Raw genomic sequence first — 22,497 nt, 5'->3', positions numbered from 1 at the left:
AAGATAACTCAATCCCTAATATTAAAAAATGACAGACTTTAACCCCTTTAAGAGCATTAAGAGCCCTAGGCCTCCCGATTCAGGGTCACCTGATCGCTGTGATAACCTCTGATTGGCTATCATAATGATCAGTCACTGTAAAGCCCGCCCAATGTGTTTTCGCTCTTTGAACTGAGGAGAGTGATTCTCTCTCTCTCTCTCTCTCTCTCTCTCTCTCTCTCTCTCTCTCCAGAAAAATACTTAGAAGAAATACTTAGATCAAGGTTTGATATAGGTCAGTGTCAGGGTTAGGGCTTGGGTCAAGGTCAGGGTTAAAGGTCAGGGGCAAAGGTCAGTTTTTTTTTGGGCAGGAATGTTTTATTTTTTTTAATTAGTATCAGTGTGTTTTAGGTAGAATAATAATTAAAAAAAAAAAAAAGCAAGATGCACACTGTTGTTTCTGGGCTGTACCAAGGGTACAAACAACAACTAACATAAACATATGTGGTGTCGCTGCGATCGTCAGGAGCAGGAGAATTTCATTTGGGCTGTTCTTTGGTGGAAGGTTATGGTAGTAGAAAAAAATATACAACTAAATTTCAAAAAAATAATAAGATAAAAAGATAAAAACTTACATTGTTATTGTACAAAACATTTAAAAAAATAATAAAATATGAATCTTAATAGGTCCTGTCATGCTTTTTTTCTATTACAAGGGATGTTTACATTCCTTGTAATAGGAATAAAAGTGACACTTTTTTTTTTTTTTTTAAAGAATAGTGTAAAAATGAAAAATAAAAGGTAAAATAAATAAGAAAAATTTTTTTTAAACGCACCCCGTCCCGCCGAGCTCGCGTGCAGAAGCGAACGCATACGTGAGTAGCGCCCGCATATGAAAATGGTGTTCAAACCACACATGTGAGGTATTGCCGTGATTGGTAGAGCGAGAGCAATAATTCTAGCCCTAGTCCTCCTCTGTAACTCAAAATATGCAACCTGTAGAATTTTTTTAAACGTCGACTATGGAGATTTTTAAGGGTAAAAGTTTGTTGCCATTCCACGAGTGGGCGCAATTTTGAAGAGTGACATGTTGGGTATCAATTTACTTGGCGTAACATTATCTTTCACAATATAAAAACAAAATTGGGCTAACTTTACTGTTGTCTAATTTTTTAATTCAAAAAAGTGTATTTTTTACAAAAAAAGTGCTCTTGTAAGACCGCTGCGCAAATACGGTGTGACAGAAAGTATTGCAACAACCACCATTTTATTCTCTAGGGTGTTAGAAAAAAAATGTATAATGTTTGGGGGTTCTAAGTAATTTTCTAGCAAAAAAAAACTGTTTTTAACTTGTAAACAACAAATCTCAAAAAGAGGCTCGGTCCTTAAGTGGTTAATATCCGACATGTTTTGCAGTACAAAGCCCGCTTCCTGGGGGAGAACTGGCATATATCTCTATGGTTACAAACAGAGTCAAGATAAGTAACAATGCCTATACAACAATACATTATGCATTTAATTCTATCTTCAAATATATGTTACCTGCTATAAAAATTCATATTGCATGTAGCTTGTTCTCAGAATTAGAGGACCACACAGGGAAAAATACTCTTCCAGTCAATGCATAGAGGCTATATATGCCAGGTGAAAAGAAGCTGATATATGCCCTATAAAATAATGGTACAAAAAAAAATAACAAAAAGGGAACAAAAAAAGGGAGGGGGGGACAAAGAGAAAAAAGGAGGAAAAATCACCAAAGAATGTGTAAGTAATCAATTACAGCATAAAATGTCCAAATAGCGTACAATCAAAAATTGACAATGGGTAGCATATATGGGGGTCTGTATATAGTGAATCAACGCCATGGTAGCCCAGGACTCTCCGAGCTGCACCTCTATTCCCCAAACATATAACAGACACTACTCCTTTGAGGCTATATACGTATATCCTTATGGACTTCAAACATTCATCTATCTGCAAGCCTATAGTGTATCCAATTGATTACAAAAGACATTTCCAATAACACTACATTTACCTAATCAGTGGAAAAAAAGATTAAAAAAAGATAATAGACATCTGATATTCCAAAAGAAAGAAGAACAAAAAAAGAAAAAAAAAAAAGAGCATAACCTAAAAAAAAGTGCTAAAATGGTTAAATGGTTTGACGACAGGGGCTCTTCAACCACTTCAGTCCCCAGAAGGATTTGCCCCCTTCCTGACCAGGCCATTTTTTGGGATACGGCACAATGACAATTGCGCGGTCGTGCGACGTTGTACCCAAACAAAATTGATGTCCTTTTTTTCCCCACAAATAGAGCTTTCTTTTGGTGGTATTTGATCACCTCTGCGGTTTTTATTTTTTGCGCTATAAACAAAAAAAGAGCGACAATTTTGAAAAAAACACAATATTTTGTACTTTTTGCTATAATAAATATCCCAATTTAAAAAAAAAAAAAATTTCTTCATTAGTTTAGGCTGATATGTATTCAGCATAAGCGTATATATTGATTGGTTTGCGCAAAAGTTATAGCGTAAAAAATAGGGGATCGATTTTTGGCAGTTTTGAAATTTTTTTTTTTACTAGTAATGGCAGTGATCAGCGATTTTTATCGTGACTGCGACATTGCGGCGGACAGATCGGACACTTTTTTTGGGACCATTGACATTTATACAGCGATCAGAGCTAAATATAAGCACTGATTACTGTATAAATGTCATTGGCAGGGAAGCGGTTAACACTAGGGAGCGATCAAGGGGTTAACGGTGTTCCCTAGGTGTGTTCCAACTGTGGGGGGGGATGGGACTGACTAGAGGAGGAGCCAGATCAGTGTTCCTACTTTGTAAGAGCACACGATCTGTCTCCTCTCCCCTGAGAGAACCGGGATTTGTGTGTTTACAGACACAGATCCCGGTTCTCGCTCTGTCACAAGCAAACGCGGGTGTCCGGTGGTAATCCATCGGCTCCAGGGACAGGCTGCGCGCCTGCTAAAGCGTCTTAAAGGGTCGACGTACAGCTACGACGGCTTGCGCAGGGGAGCCAGCCTGCCGCAGTATAACTGCGGCGGCTGGTCGTGAAAGGGTTAAACGTGTTATGCAATACAATAATTGACCACTAGATGGCATTCTATTCTTAAAAAAGAATTACCCACTAATGACTGATGCAGTCTGTCAATAGTATTAATAATTCCCCAGAGATAGTATTAAAGGATAAGTAAAGGCAAAACTTTTTTTTAGTTTTGGATAGAGTGGAGAGGGATTAGAGCACCTACTAGGTTTTTACTGCTGTCTGCGCCCCCCCCTGTACCCAAGTTGATCAACTTGGTACATTCAGCCTGCCCACACTCGGTTCGAATCTCGGCCGGTTCCTGCTGAACTGGCAAGGATTCGAACCATCTTTGGCCGGCATTAGTGTGTCACTTTCTCCAGCCAGTATGACCAGGGAAAAAGCATCTGCACTCCATTAGCTTAATTTGAGGACAGGTTTGACATCAGAGAAGCTGTCGCCAGAAAATGTATCACTTTTTGTCCCCTGTGTGATGAAAAAAAAGGTTTATTACAAATAAAATGTAAGAAAAAGGGAAACAAATGAAAGTTTCACCCAAGCACTTAAAATTTCCTGCAAAAAATCATTTGAGCCCCCCCCCCCCACACAGTACATGTATGCATGAATGTAAATGCATGGGTTGACTTCTTGGCATTTGTTCAAAATCACTGCACACACCAGAGTAAGAGCAATAATTCCAGACCCATTATTCATGGTTAACTCTAAACTGATGACCTGTTGGGGCTTTTAAAGCACATTTCAAGGAAGCATACAATTGACATGTTGGGTATCTACTGTATTTACTCGTTGCAACCTCGTCTTTTAGATGTTACTAAACAATTTGGCAATATATTTGGTGAATTTTTACTGACAAGCTGTCAGGTGGAAGCGATGCGGTGGCTGTGCAGCTACTGGATTACTTACACACACCCCCCCCCCGCTCGTATGTTTTGATCCCCACCATGTTTCCTGGGGTCCACCCGTGCATCGGCAGACCCAAGACTTGGCATGGCGGGTGCCACCAGGTAGAGGAGAGGGAGATCAGTGAAAGTCCGTTCGCTGATCTCTCCTTCCTGTGAATGAACTGCAAATGATATGTAAAACATCACTTCAGGGTTCTGGTGTCACTTTCCCCAGTCAGTATGGGGTTTCAGTAATTGGAGCTATTTCATTCTCTAGGGTGTCTGCTTTCAGAAAATAGAATTGTTTTGGGGTTTTTCAGCCCTGCATACAGGGACTAGATATGAGCTGTGTAAACCATATTAAAGGATTTTTACACCCAAACTGCCCTCTACTCCTCTAGATCATGTCCCAGCATTAACCTTCTTTTACCCGGTTCCTGTTGAGATAAACAGCTTTTATTACTGCCTATGGTATCAGCACCAGGCTTGTCAAATTCTTGCAGGGGCAGCGGTTGGGAGGTTAGTTCCTTCTTATGTGGGCACATCCCCAGAACTACATCTGCATGGAACCTATTCCCTACACATAGTGTGTAGGCAGGTTGTTGGGGGTCAGGGCAGCACCATTGTTTGGCAAGGAAAGAAATCAAGGTAGGTGTAGCACCCTCTAGTGTGATAGATGTAGATAGGTTTGTTGTTAGTGTAGGTAAAAATGAGTTTAGCTTAGGGCTAAGCCTGAGCTATGAATCTCCAGTAAAGAGCAGGCAGGGGGTAGGCCACCTCATAAATAGGCATGAGTAATGCCAGGAGAATAGTCGGGTGGAAGATGGAATTGGAGTCCTGAGGAGGCTGTCGTGGCCCTTGAAGGTGCCCCCTAGTCTGGGGGGGTGACCTCCGGCCTGGGGCTCAGGTGCTGGAAGGATCCTACCAAAACACACGTAGGACACCCTTCCTGGAGGCACGGGAGCAAAGAGAGAGGACAGCGGGAGCAGGTCAGAACAACTGGGAGATCTCCTGAGAGTCAGCCGGGTGGGCTGGTGAGTGACAGTCTGGAGGACTGTGGGGAGAAGTTAGCTTGGAGGGCTTGTGAAAGGGGCAGCTGCAGCCAGGTGGGTTGCAGTGCCTGAAGAGGTGGTGCTGGGAGTGATGCAAGCTGGACACTGAGATTCTGCTACACACCTAAGAGGGCCTCGGGTTCCTGCCTGTAATGGGCCATTGCTTTCATCTGACTGAGTGACTGGCAGGTATTCACAGTGTACCAGCTGGGTTCTGCAAGCAAGTGTGTGTTGGAGAAAGAAGAGGAGCTGTATTGTCCCTGAAGTTGTTGTTGAAGGCAAATGGGCATCCCATAAACTCCTATCCCTATCCAAGTTATATCCCTCAATAAATAACAAAAACAAAGTCACCAATTGTTCTCTGACTCAAAAGTGCCTGTGAAAATTCGGTGCGCCTGGCTGTGCAGGGTGGGGGATCCCGGGTTACTTGCGGCACCTTAGGGGGTGCACTACATATGAATGTGTAGAGGGACAAAGAGGGGTGGGCAATGGATAGAGTTCTGTAGTCCAGCAGGTAAGTTTCACAACACTGGTTAGGATTTCAGTATAGAAAAGACACCGGATTGTTGGAAAGTTAGAAGCTTTCTGGATTTTGGCAGACCAACAGGCATTTATCTGCACTTGCAGCATTTTTAAAGAGACAAAACAGGGGAGGGGATTTCTAACTGCTGTAAAGAGAGGTTTGGGGAACAGGAGAGTGACCAGATCATACCAGAATATGTTTATTTCCAAACCAGAAACCCTGAGATTTTAGACTTGTACATAAGGTGACATGCAATGCCTGGAGGGGGATTGTACCTCTGAGAGATTAGCAATTAGATGCAAAACTTATCAAATGGACAGGGACAAAACATGGTCTGCATAAACCAGCCATTTTCAATCAGGGTTCCTTCAGAGGTTGCAAGGGGTTCCTGGAGCTGTGAGTAATTGACCTCCTATTTGATAGTGGCTACATACAATAGTTCTGTGTCCAAGGGCATTTGGCAAAGCTTGCCATATGAAACCCACAATCTTTTTTTTTTTGCTGTCTGTAAGAGTGGCATTCTGACTGCCATTGTAAAGAGGCTATTCTTTCCACTGACCACCAATGTAAGGGGGCATGCATTCTGACCACCACTTTAAGGTGTATTCTTTCCATTGACCACCCCTGTAAGGGGGACATTCTTCCAACTAGCCACCACTTTAAGAGAGCATTCCGACCACCACATTGTGGGGGCATTCTTCTCACTGATCATCACTGCTTTGGGGCATTCTTCTCAATGACCACCAATTAAAAGGGGAATTCTGACCACCACTGTGAGGGGGCATTCTTCTCAATGATCTCCACTATAAAAGCAGCATTCTCACCACTACTGTGAGCAGGCATTCTTCTCAAGCACCACCACAGCAAGGAAGGCATTCTTCCCACCGACCACCACTATAAGAGGGGCATTTTGACCATCACTGCAAGGAGGACATTCTTTACTCTCACTGCTCTGTAAGGCGCATTCTTCCCATTGACCACCAATGTAAAAGGGCATTCATAGTTACATAGTTGGTAAGGTTGAATAAAAGCAGCAGGCCATTCAGTACAACCTGTGTGGGTGTGTGTTCATGTCAAAAATCATATGCCATACCCCTGCATACTGTGTTCGCTAAGATACCCGTCCAAGAGTTTTTTTTAAACCACTTGCCGACCAGCTCACGTCGATATACGTCGGCAGAGTGGCATGGGTGCACAAAACAACATACCCGCACGTCGCTGCGTCATTGGCGGCTAGTGGGTGCATGCCCGCAGGTCCCGCGGACTTGATGTCTGCCAGTGGCCCGTGATTGTGACACGGAGAGGCAGAATGGGGAGATGCCTATGTAAACAAGGCATTTCCCTGTTCTGCCTTGCAACATGACAGGGATCTACTGCTCCCAGTGATCAGGAGCAGTGATCTCTGTCATGTTCTAGTGAGCCCTTCCCCCCTACAGTTAGAACACACCAAGGGAACACACTTAACCCCTTGATCGCCCCCTAGTGTTTAACCCCTTCCCTGCCAGTGACATTTACACAGTAATCAGTGCATTTTTATAGCACTGATCGCTGTATAAATGCCAATGGTCCCAAAATAGTGTCAAAAGTGTCCGATCTGTTTGCCACAATGTCGAAGTCACGATAAAAATCGCAGATCGCCGCCATTACTACAAAAAATAATAAAAATGCCATAAATCTATCCCCTATTTTGTATACACGATAACTTTTGCGCAAACCAATCAATATACACTTATTGTGATTTTTTTACCAAAAATATGTAGAAGCCTAAACTGAGGAAGAAATTAGTTTTTCTTAAATTTTTTGGGGGATATTTATTATAGCAAAAAGTAAAAAATATTGCTTTTTTTTCAAAATATTTGCTCTTTTTTGTTTATAGCGCAAAAAATAAAAACCGCAGAGATGATCAAATACCACCAAAAGAAAGCTCTATGTGTGGGAAAAAAAGGACATCAATTTTGTTAGGGTACAACGTCGCACAACCGCGCAATTGTCAGTTAAAGCGACGCAGTGCCGTATCGCAAAAAAGGGCTTGGTCAGGAAGGGGATGAAGTGGTTAATTATCAATACTTCCCAATGACATTACCAATTGTGGAAGTGAATTCCTCATCCTTACCACCCTGACAGTGAAAAACCCCCTAAGCAGTTTAAGATTAAACCAATTCTCCTCCAATTTCATCGAGTGACCCCGTGTCCTCTTACGCTCCCTGAGACTGAATAGTTTATTCCCAATGCTAGAATCACTATTGAGGTATTTATATACCACTATCATATCTCCTCTCAAGCGTCTCTTCTCCAGAGAGAATAGATGTAATGTCTGCAGTCACTCCTCGTAACTGAGGTCCTCCAGGCCCCTTATTAACTTTGTTGCCCTTCTCTGGACTTTCTCCAGTTCCCGCACCTCCCTCCTGAGGACTGGTGATCAGAACTGGATGGAATACTCCAGATGTGGCCACACCAGAATTTTATGAAGTGGCGGGATTATAGTTTTATCTCTGGGAGTATATCCCCTTTTTAATACATGCTAATATTATACTAGTTTTGCTTGCTGCAGCTTGGCATTGAATGCCATTGCTGAGCCTGTCATCTACTAGGACTAAGTTCTCCAGAAGTTCTCCCCCTAGCGAGTGCATATCTTTACATTTTTCAAAATTAAACCTCATTTGCCATGTAGTTGCCCACTCCATTCTTTCATTCTAACCATCACTGTAAGGGAGGCATCCTTCAATCTGACCCCTAAAGAATCCTCTGGGGTAAAGCAGGTCACCAATCTGGTAGAAACTATATTTGATTCCCATAGAAGGGGACAAAAACAAGCTTTTCTCTTGAATAAAATGTTCTTTGAAGACAGGAGTAGGTACTGAATTTCAAAGCAGTTGAATGAAACCCATACTGTGAAATAGTTGTGGCTAACATGGCCGACCTTCTTTAGAAAAATCAGAACCGACTTGCTGTCAGTACTACAAGAAGTACACCCAGGAATCAGAAACTAAAGTAAAGGACTTTGAAGAAATGCTGTGACGTGCTAATCTGGAAAGTGAAACCTTGAGCTTTATAAAACACTTGAACGCGCAGAGACTGAGAGTGCAGAATAACCTGTGGATAACTCGGATACTACAGACATGGATTTAGATAAAGTGTCTTTCAATGGTCAGATCGTTGACATGACTGAAGATGAGGACACGATGGCAGTGGAGGCTCACGTACGGGCTTTGGTCCTCTTAGAAGATGCTCTGAAGAAAAAAGAATGGCTGCTGCTGGACAGAGAAATTGAATATGAGAAGAGTCAGGAATTGGATCCCAACTGTCCATTTCTTCACCAACAGCTGGTGTTGAATCTCTTCCACAAACTACAGGAGGTCCAACTTCTTAAAAATGGAGATTCGGCTGGCAAGACTTATGTCTATCCAAACCCAGACAGTGTCAATATTTTCCTCGGCCAATCATTCTGGGAAAGCAAAGAATATTTAGAACAGTGGTCTCGTCCTGGCACCTTGATCTTGGCAGCTAGCCAAATTCTGGGCTACAGAAATGTTGCTGGTACTCTAACCGCCTCTGACATTTATGCTGCCTTTGAAACTTGGATGAACCACAATGGCATCTACAAAAACGGCATTTATACCTGTTGCGGGGAGGCGCTCAGGGACTCTGTGTGTAAGGAGTCTTCAATGAGGTAAAAAAAAGTTCTATATAAGAGGGTCACTTCTTTAGAGAAGAAAAAAAAATTCTGACAATTCTGTTATCCACTAGCGTGCCCATTTACAAAGATGACGTGGACTGCACTGTGTGCTATAGTGACTAGGGAGGAACGCTATGCAATGGCAGAGGTGTCAATGTTTTTTTTAAAAAAATGCCAGGTTGCTGGGCTGGAGCAGTTTGTCATTATTGTATTTTTTTTAGCAAAAAAAATAAAAAATGTATAAAGATGGGAACCCTACACTAGTGCATAAGTCCATAAAAGATTTTATTCTGCAGCAAAATCCAACACGTTTCGGGGTTCAACACTCTCCACTCATCAGGGTTAAAATAACAAAAACAATAAAGAAAAGCATATAAAAAAACATATAAAAAAAAATATAATCTTTTCTTTGTATACTGCCTTATGCCCTGCACTACTACGTGTAAACAAAAACTAGAGCATGTAAATGGAAAAGCACGTGGGGCTTGCTGCTAAGCACTTATATGTGTTCCCACATAAATTTAGAACCAAAATAGTGAAGTGCTACCCCTCTACTATACAGTGCTTAGTACATATATACCTTATAGAAAATAACTATAACTGACATACAATAATGCAAAATGATGAATAGAGTGTAACTAAAAATTATATATATATATATATATATATATATATATATATATATATATATATATATATATATATATATATATATATATATATAAAGAATACAATGTGACCAAAGTCCAAAAAGTATAATAAAATTGGAATAAAAACTGTTCTGTGAGATGGGTGTTCTCCACCAATCCCCATCAGTGCCCCTTCACCTTCCAAACTATGCGTTCACCTAATGGATAGACCTTACACAGGTCAATATAAGCCTTCCCCTTTAGGAGTATATGCTCCAATGGCTGGCAGCCGGACTTGCTCTGTGCACTGGTCCAAATCACTTGGTGGAGGGGAAATTATGGGGGGGGGGTTATTCTTCAGGGGTTGGGCTTGGCCCCTTAGTTCCAGTGAAGGTAACTTTTAAGGCGTCAGCATACCAAGACATTTTGGACAATTTCATGCTCCAAACTTTGTGGGAACAGTTTGGGGATGGCCCCTTCCTGTTCCAACATGACTGCGCACCAGAGCACAAAGCAAGGTCCATAAAGACATGGATGAGCGAGTTTGGGGTGGAGGAACTTGACTGGCCTGCACAGAGTCCTGACCTTAACCCGATAGAACACCTTTGGGATGAATTAGAGTGGCAGCTGCGAGCCAGACCTTCTCGTCCACATCAGTGCCTGACCTGGAAGAATGGTCAAACACTCCCATAGACACACTCCTAAACCTTGTGGACGGCCTTCCCAAAAGAGTTGAAGCTGTTATAGCTGCAAAGGGTGGGCCAACTCAATATTGAACAAGACTGGGATGCCATTAAAGTTCATGTGCGTGTAAAGGCAGGCGTCCCAATACTTTTGATAATATAGTGTGTATGGTGCTCATAAAATGAAAAAACTAGCATAGTACTGAATTGTATAAAACCAGTAATTATAAAAACACTTGGAATAAAACTCACATTTATAAGTGCACTTCATCTAGTGCACCTAGGCAATTCGCTTGACACCATCAGGGTGTGTGAGCCCCTTACTGACCACTTAAATATTTGCAAGAGATTGGGTGCAATTTTGAAATGAGCAGGGCCTTCTACCGTCATCGCGCATGAGCAGGAAGTTTCTGTATCTCCTAGAGCCGAGCTATTGCAAATATTCAAGTGATCAGTAAGGGGGTGAAGGTTCACAAACAGTGGAGCTGGGCCTGAGTGCATTATGCATGTACATGTATACATTAGACATAGTACAGTCAGTCATTTTTAAAAATGAAGGTACCGTATATACTCGAGTATAGGTTGACCCGAATATAAGCCGAGGCACCTAATTTTACCTAAAAAAACTAGGAAAACATTAACTCGAGTATAAGCCTAGGGTGGGAAATGCAGCAGCTACTGGGTAAACAATGCCCATCTGCAGCCTCACTGTGCCCATCTGCAGCCTCACTGTGCCCATTTGCAGCCTCACTGTGCCCACCTGTATCATCAGTGCCCATCTGCACCCTCACTGTGCCCACCTGTAACAGCAGTGCCCATCTGCAGCCTCACCATCTTCAGCCTCACTGTGCCCATCTTCAGCCTCACTCTGCCCATCTTCAGCCTCACTGTGCCCATCTGCAGCCTCACTATGCCCATCTGCAGCTGTACCTGTAATAACTAAAACAACGGGTGTCTCCCGCTGTGTCATGCAGTCTGTTCGGGGGCCGTCCATTGTAACAAAGCCCCGCCTCCTCCTTGTTCATGATAGACGGAACACTGATACAGTTTCCCAGCATTGTATCAGTGTTCCGCCTATCACGGACGAGGAGGAGGCGGGGCTTTGTTACAATGGACGGCCGCATAGACTGCATGGTACAGCGGGGGGGGGGGGGTTCAGCCTAAAAAACATGTGCTGAAAAACTCGGCTTATACTCGAGTATATACGGTATTTATGGACACTTAATATTTCTGGGCTAGATCTTCAAAACCAAGGGAGGCCTCAATAAGGGACAAAATTATACTGCACTATAAGGCAATATGGACCTTTTATGGTCCTGTCACATGGAAATGGAAAATACTTTGGCCAAAACACATAAAAAAATGGATGTAATAGAAGACTTAACACCTTTCCTCCTAGCCATGGGTGATTCGGATTTATACTTCGTTGCAGAGCTATGCTCGTCAAAGCATCTTCAACACCTACTAAATTCATAACAAAATCAAATTTTGACTTGTGTTGGGCCCATTAAAAAAATTAATTAAAGAGCTGTCAAAAGTCACGTACATGTTATGATTTGCCAGGTAATGTATTGTGTCAGGGTGTGTAAACATTGCGGGAGACTTTTCCCGTCATAGTCTACTTCCTTATAGAGTGATATAACAATGATAAATACTCAGGAGCAATGTTCAGGCCTTTTCAGTGTCCTGTGACAGGAAGTCCTAACCACCAGTTCTCCTCCCTTGGAAAGTCATGGGGTTTTCAGTATATTTATTTAAAGTACCAGGGCTGTACCATAACAAATGCAAAAGTTGGCATACCTTTTTTTTATTACCTTACATAACTTACATAGATTACATAGCAGGCTGAATAAAAAAACGGAACTGATTCCCTCATCCACACATTTGAGGTAGATGGGGGAATCCTCCCGGCTGCACTATTGTATTCTGACAGCGTGGAGACTTCTTTTGGTTGTATTTAATTGTAAGCGGGGGAATTAGCATGGCTATATTATAGAGGGAAAAACACTGTTGTATTGTAAATGAAGTAAATTTAATTGCCGGATAAGCAGCAGTGGAAAATTATATTTACAAAAGTGGAGTAAACTGTTCTCTTGTTAGAATATAAAGCACAGATACACAGTCCATTCACCAAAGATACAGAATGCAGCTCAGTAAACTAGCACTGTAGTTATTATTCCTCTCTTCAGGCACATCAGTGGTATACAAGGCACATTTTGATTACTTGCCATAGGCTGGTCTCCATAAGCAGGTTCCACAGATGCAGAAGAGATGATTTAACAGGAAAATACACTGTCTCAGATGATCTTCTATCACAAGCACAGCAGCAGTGCTGATAGATAGGACTCCTGAGGATCCCTGTTCTGTCCCTGCAGGCTGGAATACTCTCTCTGAGTAAGGGCTCTTTCACACGGACGATCCTTCCGTTTACGGATGAAAAACGGACATACATGTATCCCTATGGAATAGCGGATGTCAGCGAATGAACGTCCGCTGACATCCGACCCGCTCCGATCCGAAAAAGTGTAACGGAGGAAAACCCTACTTTTCCATCCGTTTTCGGATCGGATCGGGTGACGACGGACTCTACTGTCCGTCATCATCCGATCCCCCATAGGGGAGAGCGGCGCTCTGACAGGTCCGTCGCTGCACATTGTGCAGCGACGGACCTGTCATCTTCCTGCTCAGCGGGGATCGGCGAAGCAATCCCCGCTGAGCAAGCGGGTGTTCACGGGGCGGATCATCACTGATCCGCCCCGTGTGAAAGAGCCCTAAGGCCTAGCTTTCCCTCACAAGCAGTATACCTTTCCCTCACTCATTCCACAATCATGTCACTCAAAATGGTGGCTGGGCCCTATTTTATATGGAAATTAACAGAAAATGGTGGACAAAATCTCGAGAGAACTTGGTACCAATCAGAACATGAGGCTTCTCCAAGATGGCTGCTGGAGACAAGTTCAGAGAACAGTTACAGCCTCGATTTCACAAGGATTACACAAAACAGCAGGAAAACACAAACACATTCTGAATATAATATGACATTGGGATGGGTTATACCGGGATGATGCCCGCAGCTGCAGGCATCATCCCGGTACCGTTTTGTAGTGCGGGCGATCGGCTTTCCAAGTATAACAACCGATGCGGCTAAAAGCCGCTCAGCTGTTATACCGGAGGAGTGGGAGGGGATGTTCCCCCATCCCCCCCCCTCCCGCCACTCTTATCGCGCTTCCCGATCCACCGGGAGGCTCGATCACCAATCCGCCGCCTCCGGCGGTTACTGACCTCCTAATTGTAAACGCGGAAGCGACGTCATGACGTCACTTCCAGTTTACTCGGCTGCCAATGGCGCCGGTTTTAAAAAAATATACAGTATTCAGAATCACCGATAACGGCGATCTGAATACTTTGAAGTGCAGAGGAGGGGTTTGGGGTCTTTTAGACCCCCGATCCCTCCATAAAGAGTACTTGCCACCACCTATTACTGTCACAAGGGATGTTTACATTCCTTGTGACAGCAATAAAAGTGATCAAAAATTTTTTTTTTTTTTTAAACGTAATTTAAAAATATAAAAATAAATAAATAAGAAACATTTTTTTTAAAAGCGCCCCCGTCCCCGCGAGCTCGCGCAGCAAAGAAAACGCATATGGAAGTCGCGCCCGCATATGTAAACGGTGTTCAAATCACACATGTGCGGTATCGTCACGATCGTCAGAGCGAGAGCAATAATTCTAGCACTAGACCTCCTCTGTAACTCTAACCTGGTAACCATAAAAAATTTTTAAAGCCTCGCCTATGGAGATTTTTAGGTACCGTAGTTTGTCGCCATTCCACGAGTGCATGCAATTATTAAACGTGACATGTTTGGTATCTATTTACTCGGCGTAACATCATCATTCACATTATACAAAAAAATTGGGCTAACTTTACTGTTTGTTTTTTTTTTAATTCATGAAAGTGTATCTTTTCCCAAAAAGTTGCGTTTAAAACACAGCTGCACAAATACCGTGTGATAAAAAATATTGCAACAATCACCATTTTATTCTCTAGATTCTCTGCTAAAAAAATATATATATAATGTTTGGGGGCTCTAAGTAATTTTCTAGCAAACAATATGGATTTTACCTTGTAAACACCAAATGTCAAAAATAGGCTTAGTCATGAAAGGGTTAAATAACAAACATGTCATACTTACCTCCACTGTGCAGCTCATTTTGCATAGTGGCCCCGAACATCCATTTCTGGGGTCCCTCGGTGGCCCTTGCGGCTCCTCCCCGCATTAGATAACCCCCTAGGAGAAGCGCTCTCCCGAGGGGGTTACCCTCCCGAGTCCAGCATTCGGCGTCCATAGAGGCTGAATGCAGTACTCGGCCCCGCCCCCCGGCGCCCGTGTTATTGGATTTGATTGACAGCAGCGGGAGCAAATGGCTGCACTGTTATCAACCTATCCAATCAAGAGCCCGGACCCCGTGGAGAGAGGGACGGCGGGGACGCGCCAACGGAAATTCGGGGCTCAGGTAAGTAAAACGAGGGGGGGGGCTAGGGGGGGTGATGATTGCAAGGTGTTTTTTCACCTTAATGCATAGGACGCATTAAGGTGAAAAAACACGAGCCTTTACAACCCCTTTAAGTTCCCTCATCAGAGTCATATGCCTGACATCACTTTCTATGACATCACTTTCTATGAAAGCAATGGAACTTGGTCAAGGACTTGCCTGGTCCAGTCCTTCCCCGTGTAAAAAAAAACCCCTCAAAAACAAATGGGCTGGAGTTCCATTATAGTCTTGAACAATAGCTACAGAATGCCAAATCTGTCTTCTGGAGCTTTTATTGAACTAAATTATTTATGTTTTCTCTTTAGCCATTCTTTGCTTCCCTATATGAATGAATTTGATGAGACAGACCTGAAGAAGGCAACTCTGGATATCCTCTGGGATTGCCAGAAGAAGTGCCTCCTGGTGGAGCATATAGAAAAGCCACAAGCTCTACTGGCCATACCCGAGTTCCCAATCATCACGACAAGTCTGGTGCAAGAACTCATAGAAAAGCTTAAACAAGTGAAATTTAAATGTGACACCAGAGCTGACAAGATAGCCTACACCGATCCCAGAACCAGGAACATCATTTATGTGGGCAACCACTTCTGGAAACAAAAAGATTACCTCAGCTGCGGATCCCGCCTGGGCACAATAATCCTTTATGTTGCGCAACTGCTCGAACACCCACATCTTTTTGACGGTGCCACCAAAGACATTACATCAGAAACGACAGTGGAGCATCAAGGGTCCAATTCACCAAGATCCTTCCAAGAACCCCTAAACGAAAGTATTCACAATCATGATAGAGATCCTCCTCTTCCCTTAAAAAATTCCACCCCCTCAAACATTGGAGACGCACTCTTCAACAAATCTAAATCTGAGACCTATGGCAAATGCAAACACACAGCAGATACAATTTGTGCCGCATTTGAAAAATGGATGAGCCACAAGGGAAGCTATGAGAATGAATCATACACTTGTTGTATGGAGACTGCTCGACACTCTGTGTGCAATAAGTCTGTTATGAGATCGTGTTTAAGCGAACTAGAATCACGTCTAAAGGATTTTGTGTAAACAAGATAAGGTAACCTGCGGACCATAAGACCCTGTTCACACCAGTGACTCCGCCGCTTCGCGTTTTTCATGTGTTATTGGCGCGTTTTTTTGAATGGGTCTCTCCCCACTCCAAATACGCACCAAAGAAGCTCATGTGCCAAATTTTGCCACTAAGCATGGCACCACGTTCGAAATTACATGTTTTGTTGCGCAACAACCATGGCAAAATCACACTGTGTTTGGGGTACCATTAAAAAAATAATGGCACCACAAGCCGCGTTCCACATTCTGGCGCGATTCTGCTCGCAATTCCAATACCACAAAGTGTGAACAGGGCCTCAAGCTTTGGATTAGATAAGCCAAACAAGACTCCTGTTATATCCAATTACGGAGAGCTACATAGAATCCAGTTGACTACAGGTGTGGCTGGACTGCCTTATGAATGGACTTTAAACATATTATTATGGCGCATTAGAGACCCTCCTCCACCTTCTCCAGGAGGTAAAAGACTTTCAGCTACTTACAGAGAAGGCTCATCCTCAGTCAGATCTATGTGACCAATTAGAAGGTTCCCTCATCTGTCAAAGGTTCATCCTTTTAATTATTATGAACTAAATGTAATATTCTGACTAATTCTGAGGAATAGAACCATAGACTCATCAGACCTGTGAGATACCATAGACTCTCTTGACCAGGGGTCTTCAAACTTTCCAAACAAAGGGCCAGAACTTTCCTGTCCTTCCTGTCCAGAATGTGGCCAGTGAGGGTAGAAATTATCCCAATGCCTCAGGTGTGGTGTTAATTTGCATAGTGCCTGTTGTCAGTAAAAGGAGGAATAGTGCCCCATCGTTGGTGTCAGTAGGAGGAATAGTGCCCAATCATTGGTACTAATGGGAGAAATAGTGCCCCATCATTGGTATTACAGGGAGGAATAACGCCCCATCGTTGGCGTCAGTGGGAGGAATAGTCTCCAATCATTTGTATTACTGGGAGGAATAGTGCCCCATCATTGGTATTACTGGGAGGAATAGTGCCCCATCGTTGGTGTTAGTAGGAGGAATAGTGCCCAATCATTGGTATTACTGGGAGGAATAGTGCCCCATCGTTGGTGTTAGTAGGAGGAATAGTGCCCAATCATTGGTACTACTGGGAGGAATAGTGCCCCATTGTTGGTGTCAGTGGGAGGATTAGTGCCATATCATTGGTAATACTGGGCGGAATAGTGCCTCATTAATGGTGTCAGTAGGAGAAATAGTGCCCCATCATTGGTATTACTGGGAAGAATAGTGCCCCATCGTTGGTGTCAGTGGGAGGAATAGTGCTGTATAATTTCTATTAGTGGGAGGAATAGTGACCCTCATTGGCATCAGTGGATAGAATAGTGCCCCATCATTGATATCAGTGGGAGGAATATTGTCCCATTGTTGGTGTCAGTTGGGGGAATTATGCCCCACTGTTGGTGTCAGTGTTAGGCTGGATAAAGGCTAGTAAAGGGCTGCAGTTTGTAGACCACTGCTCTAGACCTAAAAGATACCACAGACCCACCAGGCTTGTGAGATACAATACACCCAAAAAGACTTGTGAGACACTGTAGACTCACTATACCCGTGAGATACTGTAGACCATGGGTGCTCAACCTGTGACCCTCCAGCTGTTGCGGAACTAAAAGTCCCATCATGCCTCTGTCTTTCGGAGTCAATGCTTGTAACTGTCAGCCTTGCAATGCCTCATGGGACTTGTAGTTTCGCAACAGCTGGAGGGCCATGGGTTGAGCACCCATGCCGTAGACCAACCAGAACTGTGAGATGCCATAGACTCACCAGATAGATCCACAAGACCCATTAGATACCACAGACCCACCAGACCTCTGAGAATGGCATTTCTATGACCATGTCAAACAATGTGCTTAAGTCAGCTGGTCAAGGAGCCTACCTCTGTTCAACAATCACTTTGCACCCCTGATATACTTGCTTTTGGCCAATACGGACTCTGTCTGGGTCCCACCGGCTGCTGTTTTGCATTCTGCATCTGCCTGTCCTGCAATGAGAGACCAATCAGTTCCTCTGCCTTACACACAGCTGCAGCGAAAAGGCAGAAGAAAGCCTGCAGAAGACTTTTAAAGTAGAACTATGTGAAAAATACCACGTGTGCTGCATTCTGTCACTTCTGTAACACTTAGATGTCTTCTCCTTTCGCTAGACTGTGATTGGATAGTGAAAGAAGCAGGATTTGCAGATATTGGACTCCCTCTTTTTCTTTTAATGTGTCATTTTTTTATTTTATTTTTTTTCTACAAATATTTTATTAATTTAAAAAAAAATGTATTTACAAAAACAAAGAAGGAACCAGCTTTTATTTAAAAAAAAAAATATTTGCAGGACAGCTAGGTAAATGTGATGAAAGAAATAAATCTAAGTATGTAAAATAAAATTATACTAAATATTGCCCCACCTCCTTTTATGTTGATGCTTCCTTTGCCTCCTACTGTTAAGGAGTGTGTTGCAGCAACGTACATAAAGTTGTGCAATTTCCTACAAAAATGCACTGCCTCTTTAGGCCTGGTTCACACCTATGCATTTTTAGTGCATTTTCAGTTTTGCAGAAACAGAGTACAGTCCATTTAACATGGTTTCCTCCTATGGGTCACGTTCACATCTGTGCAATTTATGGAAAGGGCCAGGAACTTTTTTCAGTTTTTTTGTTCCATAGACTTCAATAGAATAAAAAATGTGTATTGAAAACCATTGGCTCCTACTGCTGTCAATCAAATCCAGTGACACGGGAACCGGGGGCGGGGCCAAGTTCTGCTGTCTGTGTCAATGGACGCAGCCGCAGGACTCGGGAGCGCGCCCACATGAGTGCCCCCATACAAAGTGGCTCTCTGTGGGCGCACTCGAAAAGAGGAGGAGCCAGGAGCGTCACGGGGGGGGGGGACCCCAGAAAAGGAGGATTTGGGCCATTTTGTGCAAACATACTAGTAAAACCTTTTCTTTTTCCATATGTAGCACCCCCTTGTGTACATAGTGTGAACAGGTTAGGCAAATTTAAAGTGTTACTAACCCCACAACAATAAAATCAGTCTGCAGTAAAGCATGCCTGTTATACTTACTGTGGAACCTAAGGGGTTAATCCTGTGCATTGTGTAAAAAGGCGGTTTGATCCTGTCTTCTCTGATCCTCCCCTTCTTCCACAGTCCCCTATCCACCTCCTAATAGTACAGAGTCTTGGGGGCACTCTGCACATGCTCAGTTTGGTGAGTAGAGTTTTTTTTTTTTCTTGGGAGGGTGCATGTGATTAGCACAGGGCCAACAGCACTGTCCAGACAGAGGATCAGGGGTCCTGCAGCCTCATAGGACAGTCAAAGGAGAATAAAAAAAACTCCTCCTACTAGCTTTAACCAGACACCAATAGAAATCACAAGACTACCATATACTGCTGATGAGAAAAGATATTAAGCAGTTTATATTTGCTAAAATAATTGCATTTCCATGTTCTGTGTACTGTGGGGGATCAGATATACTGAATGCAGAGTCCTGGGTTTAGTGACACTTTAATTTTCTGACTAAAGTTCCTTTTTAATCTAAAACGGGGCCATTCAAAAGCCTTAGAATGTTTCTCTAACCGGCTCCTCATCCTCCTGGTATACTCACGTCGCTGAGAGTGAAGCCAGACCTTCACCCTCATTCTTCAAATCCCCCAGTGTTATTTTGCTTCGTTCTGTAACATAATTATATGGTGTATTTTGTTCCTGTAAATACCTTTCCATTCTTCTACTGGTCCATTTACATTTCTCACCAAGGTGAGAATAACTAATGCTGCTCACACGCGATCCGAGATTCCGCCGGGAAATGTTGGATGTGAGCTTGTTGTCGGAAAGTCCGACCGTGTGTATGCTGCATGGAACATTTACTGTCTGACTTTCCGCCAACAAATGTTTGCTAGCAGGTTCTTAAATTTTCCGCCAACAAACTTTTGTTGTCGGAAAGTCCGATCGTGTGTACGCAAGTCCGTCGCACAAGAGTTCACGCATGCTCGGAATCAAGCAGAAGGAGCCGCACTGGCTAGTGAACTTCCTTTTTCTCGGCTCGTCGTACGTCTTGTACGTTCCCACGTTCGGAATTGACGGCCAACATTTGTGTGACCGTGTGTATGCAAGACAAGTTTGAGCCAACATCCTTCGAACAAAAATCCACGGTTTTGTTGGTGGAAAGTCCGATCGTGTGTACGGGGCATAAGCCTCCTGGTATAAAACTAAACCGGCAGCACTCAAATGCTCTAAAATGTTGCGTCAACCGGCTCCTACTGCATCCGGGTGCTGGTCAGGCTCTACACAGGGGACAAGCTGAACATGCCCACTTTGGTATTGCTAGAGAGGTTTTTTTTTTTTTTTTTTTTTTTGGTCAGTGCTGTCCAGACAGACGGTCAGGGGTCCTGCAGCCTCATAGGACAGTCAGAGGAGAATGAAAACTCCTCCTACAAGCTTTAACCAGACACTGATAGAAGTCACAAGACTGCCGTATACTGCTGATGAGAAAAGGTATTTAGCAGGTTATATTTACTAAAATAATTGCATTTCCATGTTCTGTGTGAGACCAGATATAGTGAATGCAGGTTCCTGGGTTTAGTAATACTTTAAACTTCACTGCTGCCAGTGGAGCCAGGATTATTTGGGGTCATGTACAGTTCAGCTCGCAGGCTCTGTGGACTGAGCCTCTGTCACCTCCCCCTGGCTTCTGGAAGCTTCCAGAACTTAGGGGCCCATTCACTAAGAGGTAAATTACGGCAAATAAAATGCGGCAAAGTACCGCATGTGGTCAATCAGTTGTGAAAGTTCAATTCACTAAGAATTTAACGTTAAGTAACGAATGCAGTTTTCAATTGCTCGGCAATTACCGCATTTTCTCATGCGGTAATTTATCGCACACGTCGGTGTTTAAGGGTTGAATTCGGCTCCTCTCTGAGGGTAGTATTGCATCCCTTCCTGTGGGTGGAATCTGTGGGTAGTATTGTGCCCATTTCTGGGGGTAGATTTGTGTCCCATTTTAGTGGTTCTTTTTGTGAGGAACATGTATGCAGATCTCCTTGGTTGGTGTAGTGCACCATTTCTGTTGGCATTTCCTAGACCTTTGCAGTAATATCTTAGATTGTAAGCTCTGACAGGCAGGGCTCTCTGATCCCTACTGTATTAAAGTGTATTGTAGTTATACTGTCTACCCTCGAAGGAAGAAGAAAGAAGAAAGAAAGAAGAAAAAGAGAAGATCGTGTAATATAAAAAATTGGCACTACCACTACTTTATTCTCTAGGTCTAGGGCAGGGGTAGGCGACCAGTAACCCTCCAGTGGTTGTGGAACTACATTTCCCATGAGGCATTGCAAGACTGGCAGTTACAATTACTCCCAGAGCCATGATGGGACTTATAGTTCTGCAACAGCTGGAGGGCCCCAGGTTGCCCACCCCTGCTCTAGGGTGTCTGCTTTTAGAAAATATATAATTTTGGGGGGTTTTACATCATCTTCAGGGCTAAAATGATTTTTTAAACATGTGTGCAAAAAACGCAAAAACGGCTCTAGCAGCGAAAAGCTTAAAGACCAACTCCAACTAAAGCTTTTTTTTTTTTACATGGGAAACACATATTATTTAAAAAGGTAAAAATGCACTCTATGAATCGAAAAAATAAATAAAAAAAGGGTTTATTGTAGACTTTGAAGGTAAATGTACTTATAATTTGCCTTCCCTGATACCTCCTTTCCCCCCTCATCATCAACATACTAGTAAAACCTTTTCTTTTTCCATATGTAGCACCCTCGAGTACATAGTGTGAACAGGTTAGGCAAACTTGAAGTGTTACTAACCCCACAACAGTAAAATCAGTCTATATATGCAGTAAAGCATGCTTGTTATACTCACTGTGGAACCTAAGGGCATCCTGTGCATTTTTGTAAAAAGGCTGTTTGATCCTGTCTTTTCTGATCCTCCCCTTCTTCCACAGTCCCCTATCCATCTCCTAATAGTACAGAGCCTTGGGGGCACTCTGCACATGCTCAGTTTGGTGTGTAGAGAGTTTTTTTTTTCTTAAGAGGGTGCATGTGATTAGCACAGGGCCAATCAGCACTGTCCAGACAGAGGGTCAGGGGTCCTGCAGCCTCATAGGACAGTCAGAGGAGAATGAAAACTGCTCCTACTAGCTTTAACCAGACACTGATAGAAGTCTTAAGACTGCTATATACTACTGATGAGAAAAGATATTTAGCAGTTTATATTTAGTAAAATAATTGCATTTCCATGTTCTGTGTACTGTGGGGGATCAGATATACTGAATGCAGGCTCCTGGGTTTAGTAACACTTTAATTTTCTGACTAAAGTTCCATTTTAAACTATAACGGTGCCATTCAAAAGCCTTAGAATGTTGCTCCAACC

The 22,497-nt window shown here is 43.1% G+C and overlaps 1 protein-coding gene across 1 annotated transcript; it reads left to right on the top strand.

Annotated features, from left to right (window-relative positions):
• Positions 1-8,502: 8,502 nt before the first annotated feature.
• Positions 8,503-18,531, top strand: LOC141147145 (uncharacterized). The gene is made up of 2 exons (XM_073634277.1): positions 8,503-9,169; positions 15,347-18,531. Exons 1-2 carry the CDS (start codon positions 8,619-8,621, stop codon positions 16,095-16,097), a joined length of 1,302 nt encoding a protein of 433 aa, XP_073490378.1. The 5' UTR covers positions 8,503-8,618; the 3' UTR covers positions 16,098-18,531.
• Positions 18,532-22,497: the final 3,966 nt, after the last annotated feature.

This window comes from Aquarana catesbeiana, linkage group LG06, assembly GCF_042186555.1.
Source record: "Aquarana catesbeiana isolate 2022-GZ linkage group LG06, ASM4218655v1, whole genome shotgun sequence".
Lineage (NCBI taxonomy): Eukaryota > Metazoa > Chordata > Amphibia > Anura > Ranidae > Aquarana > Aquarana catesbeiana.
This window is presented reverse-complemented; position numbering and strand designations above follow the sequence as displayed.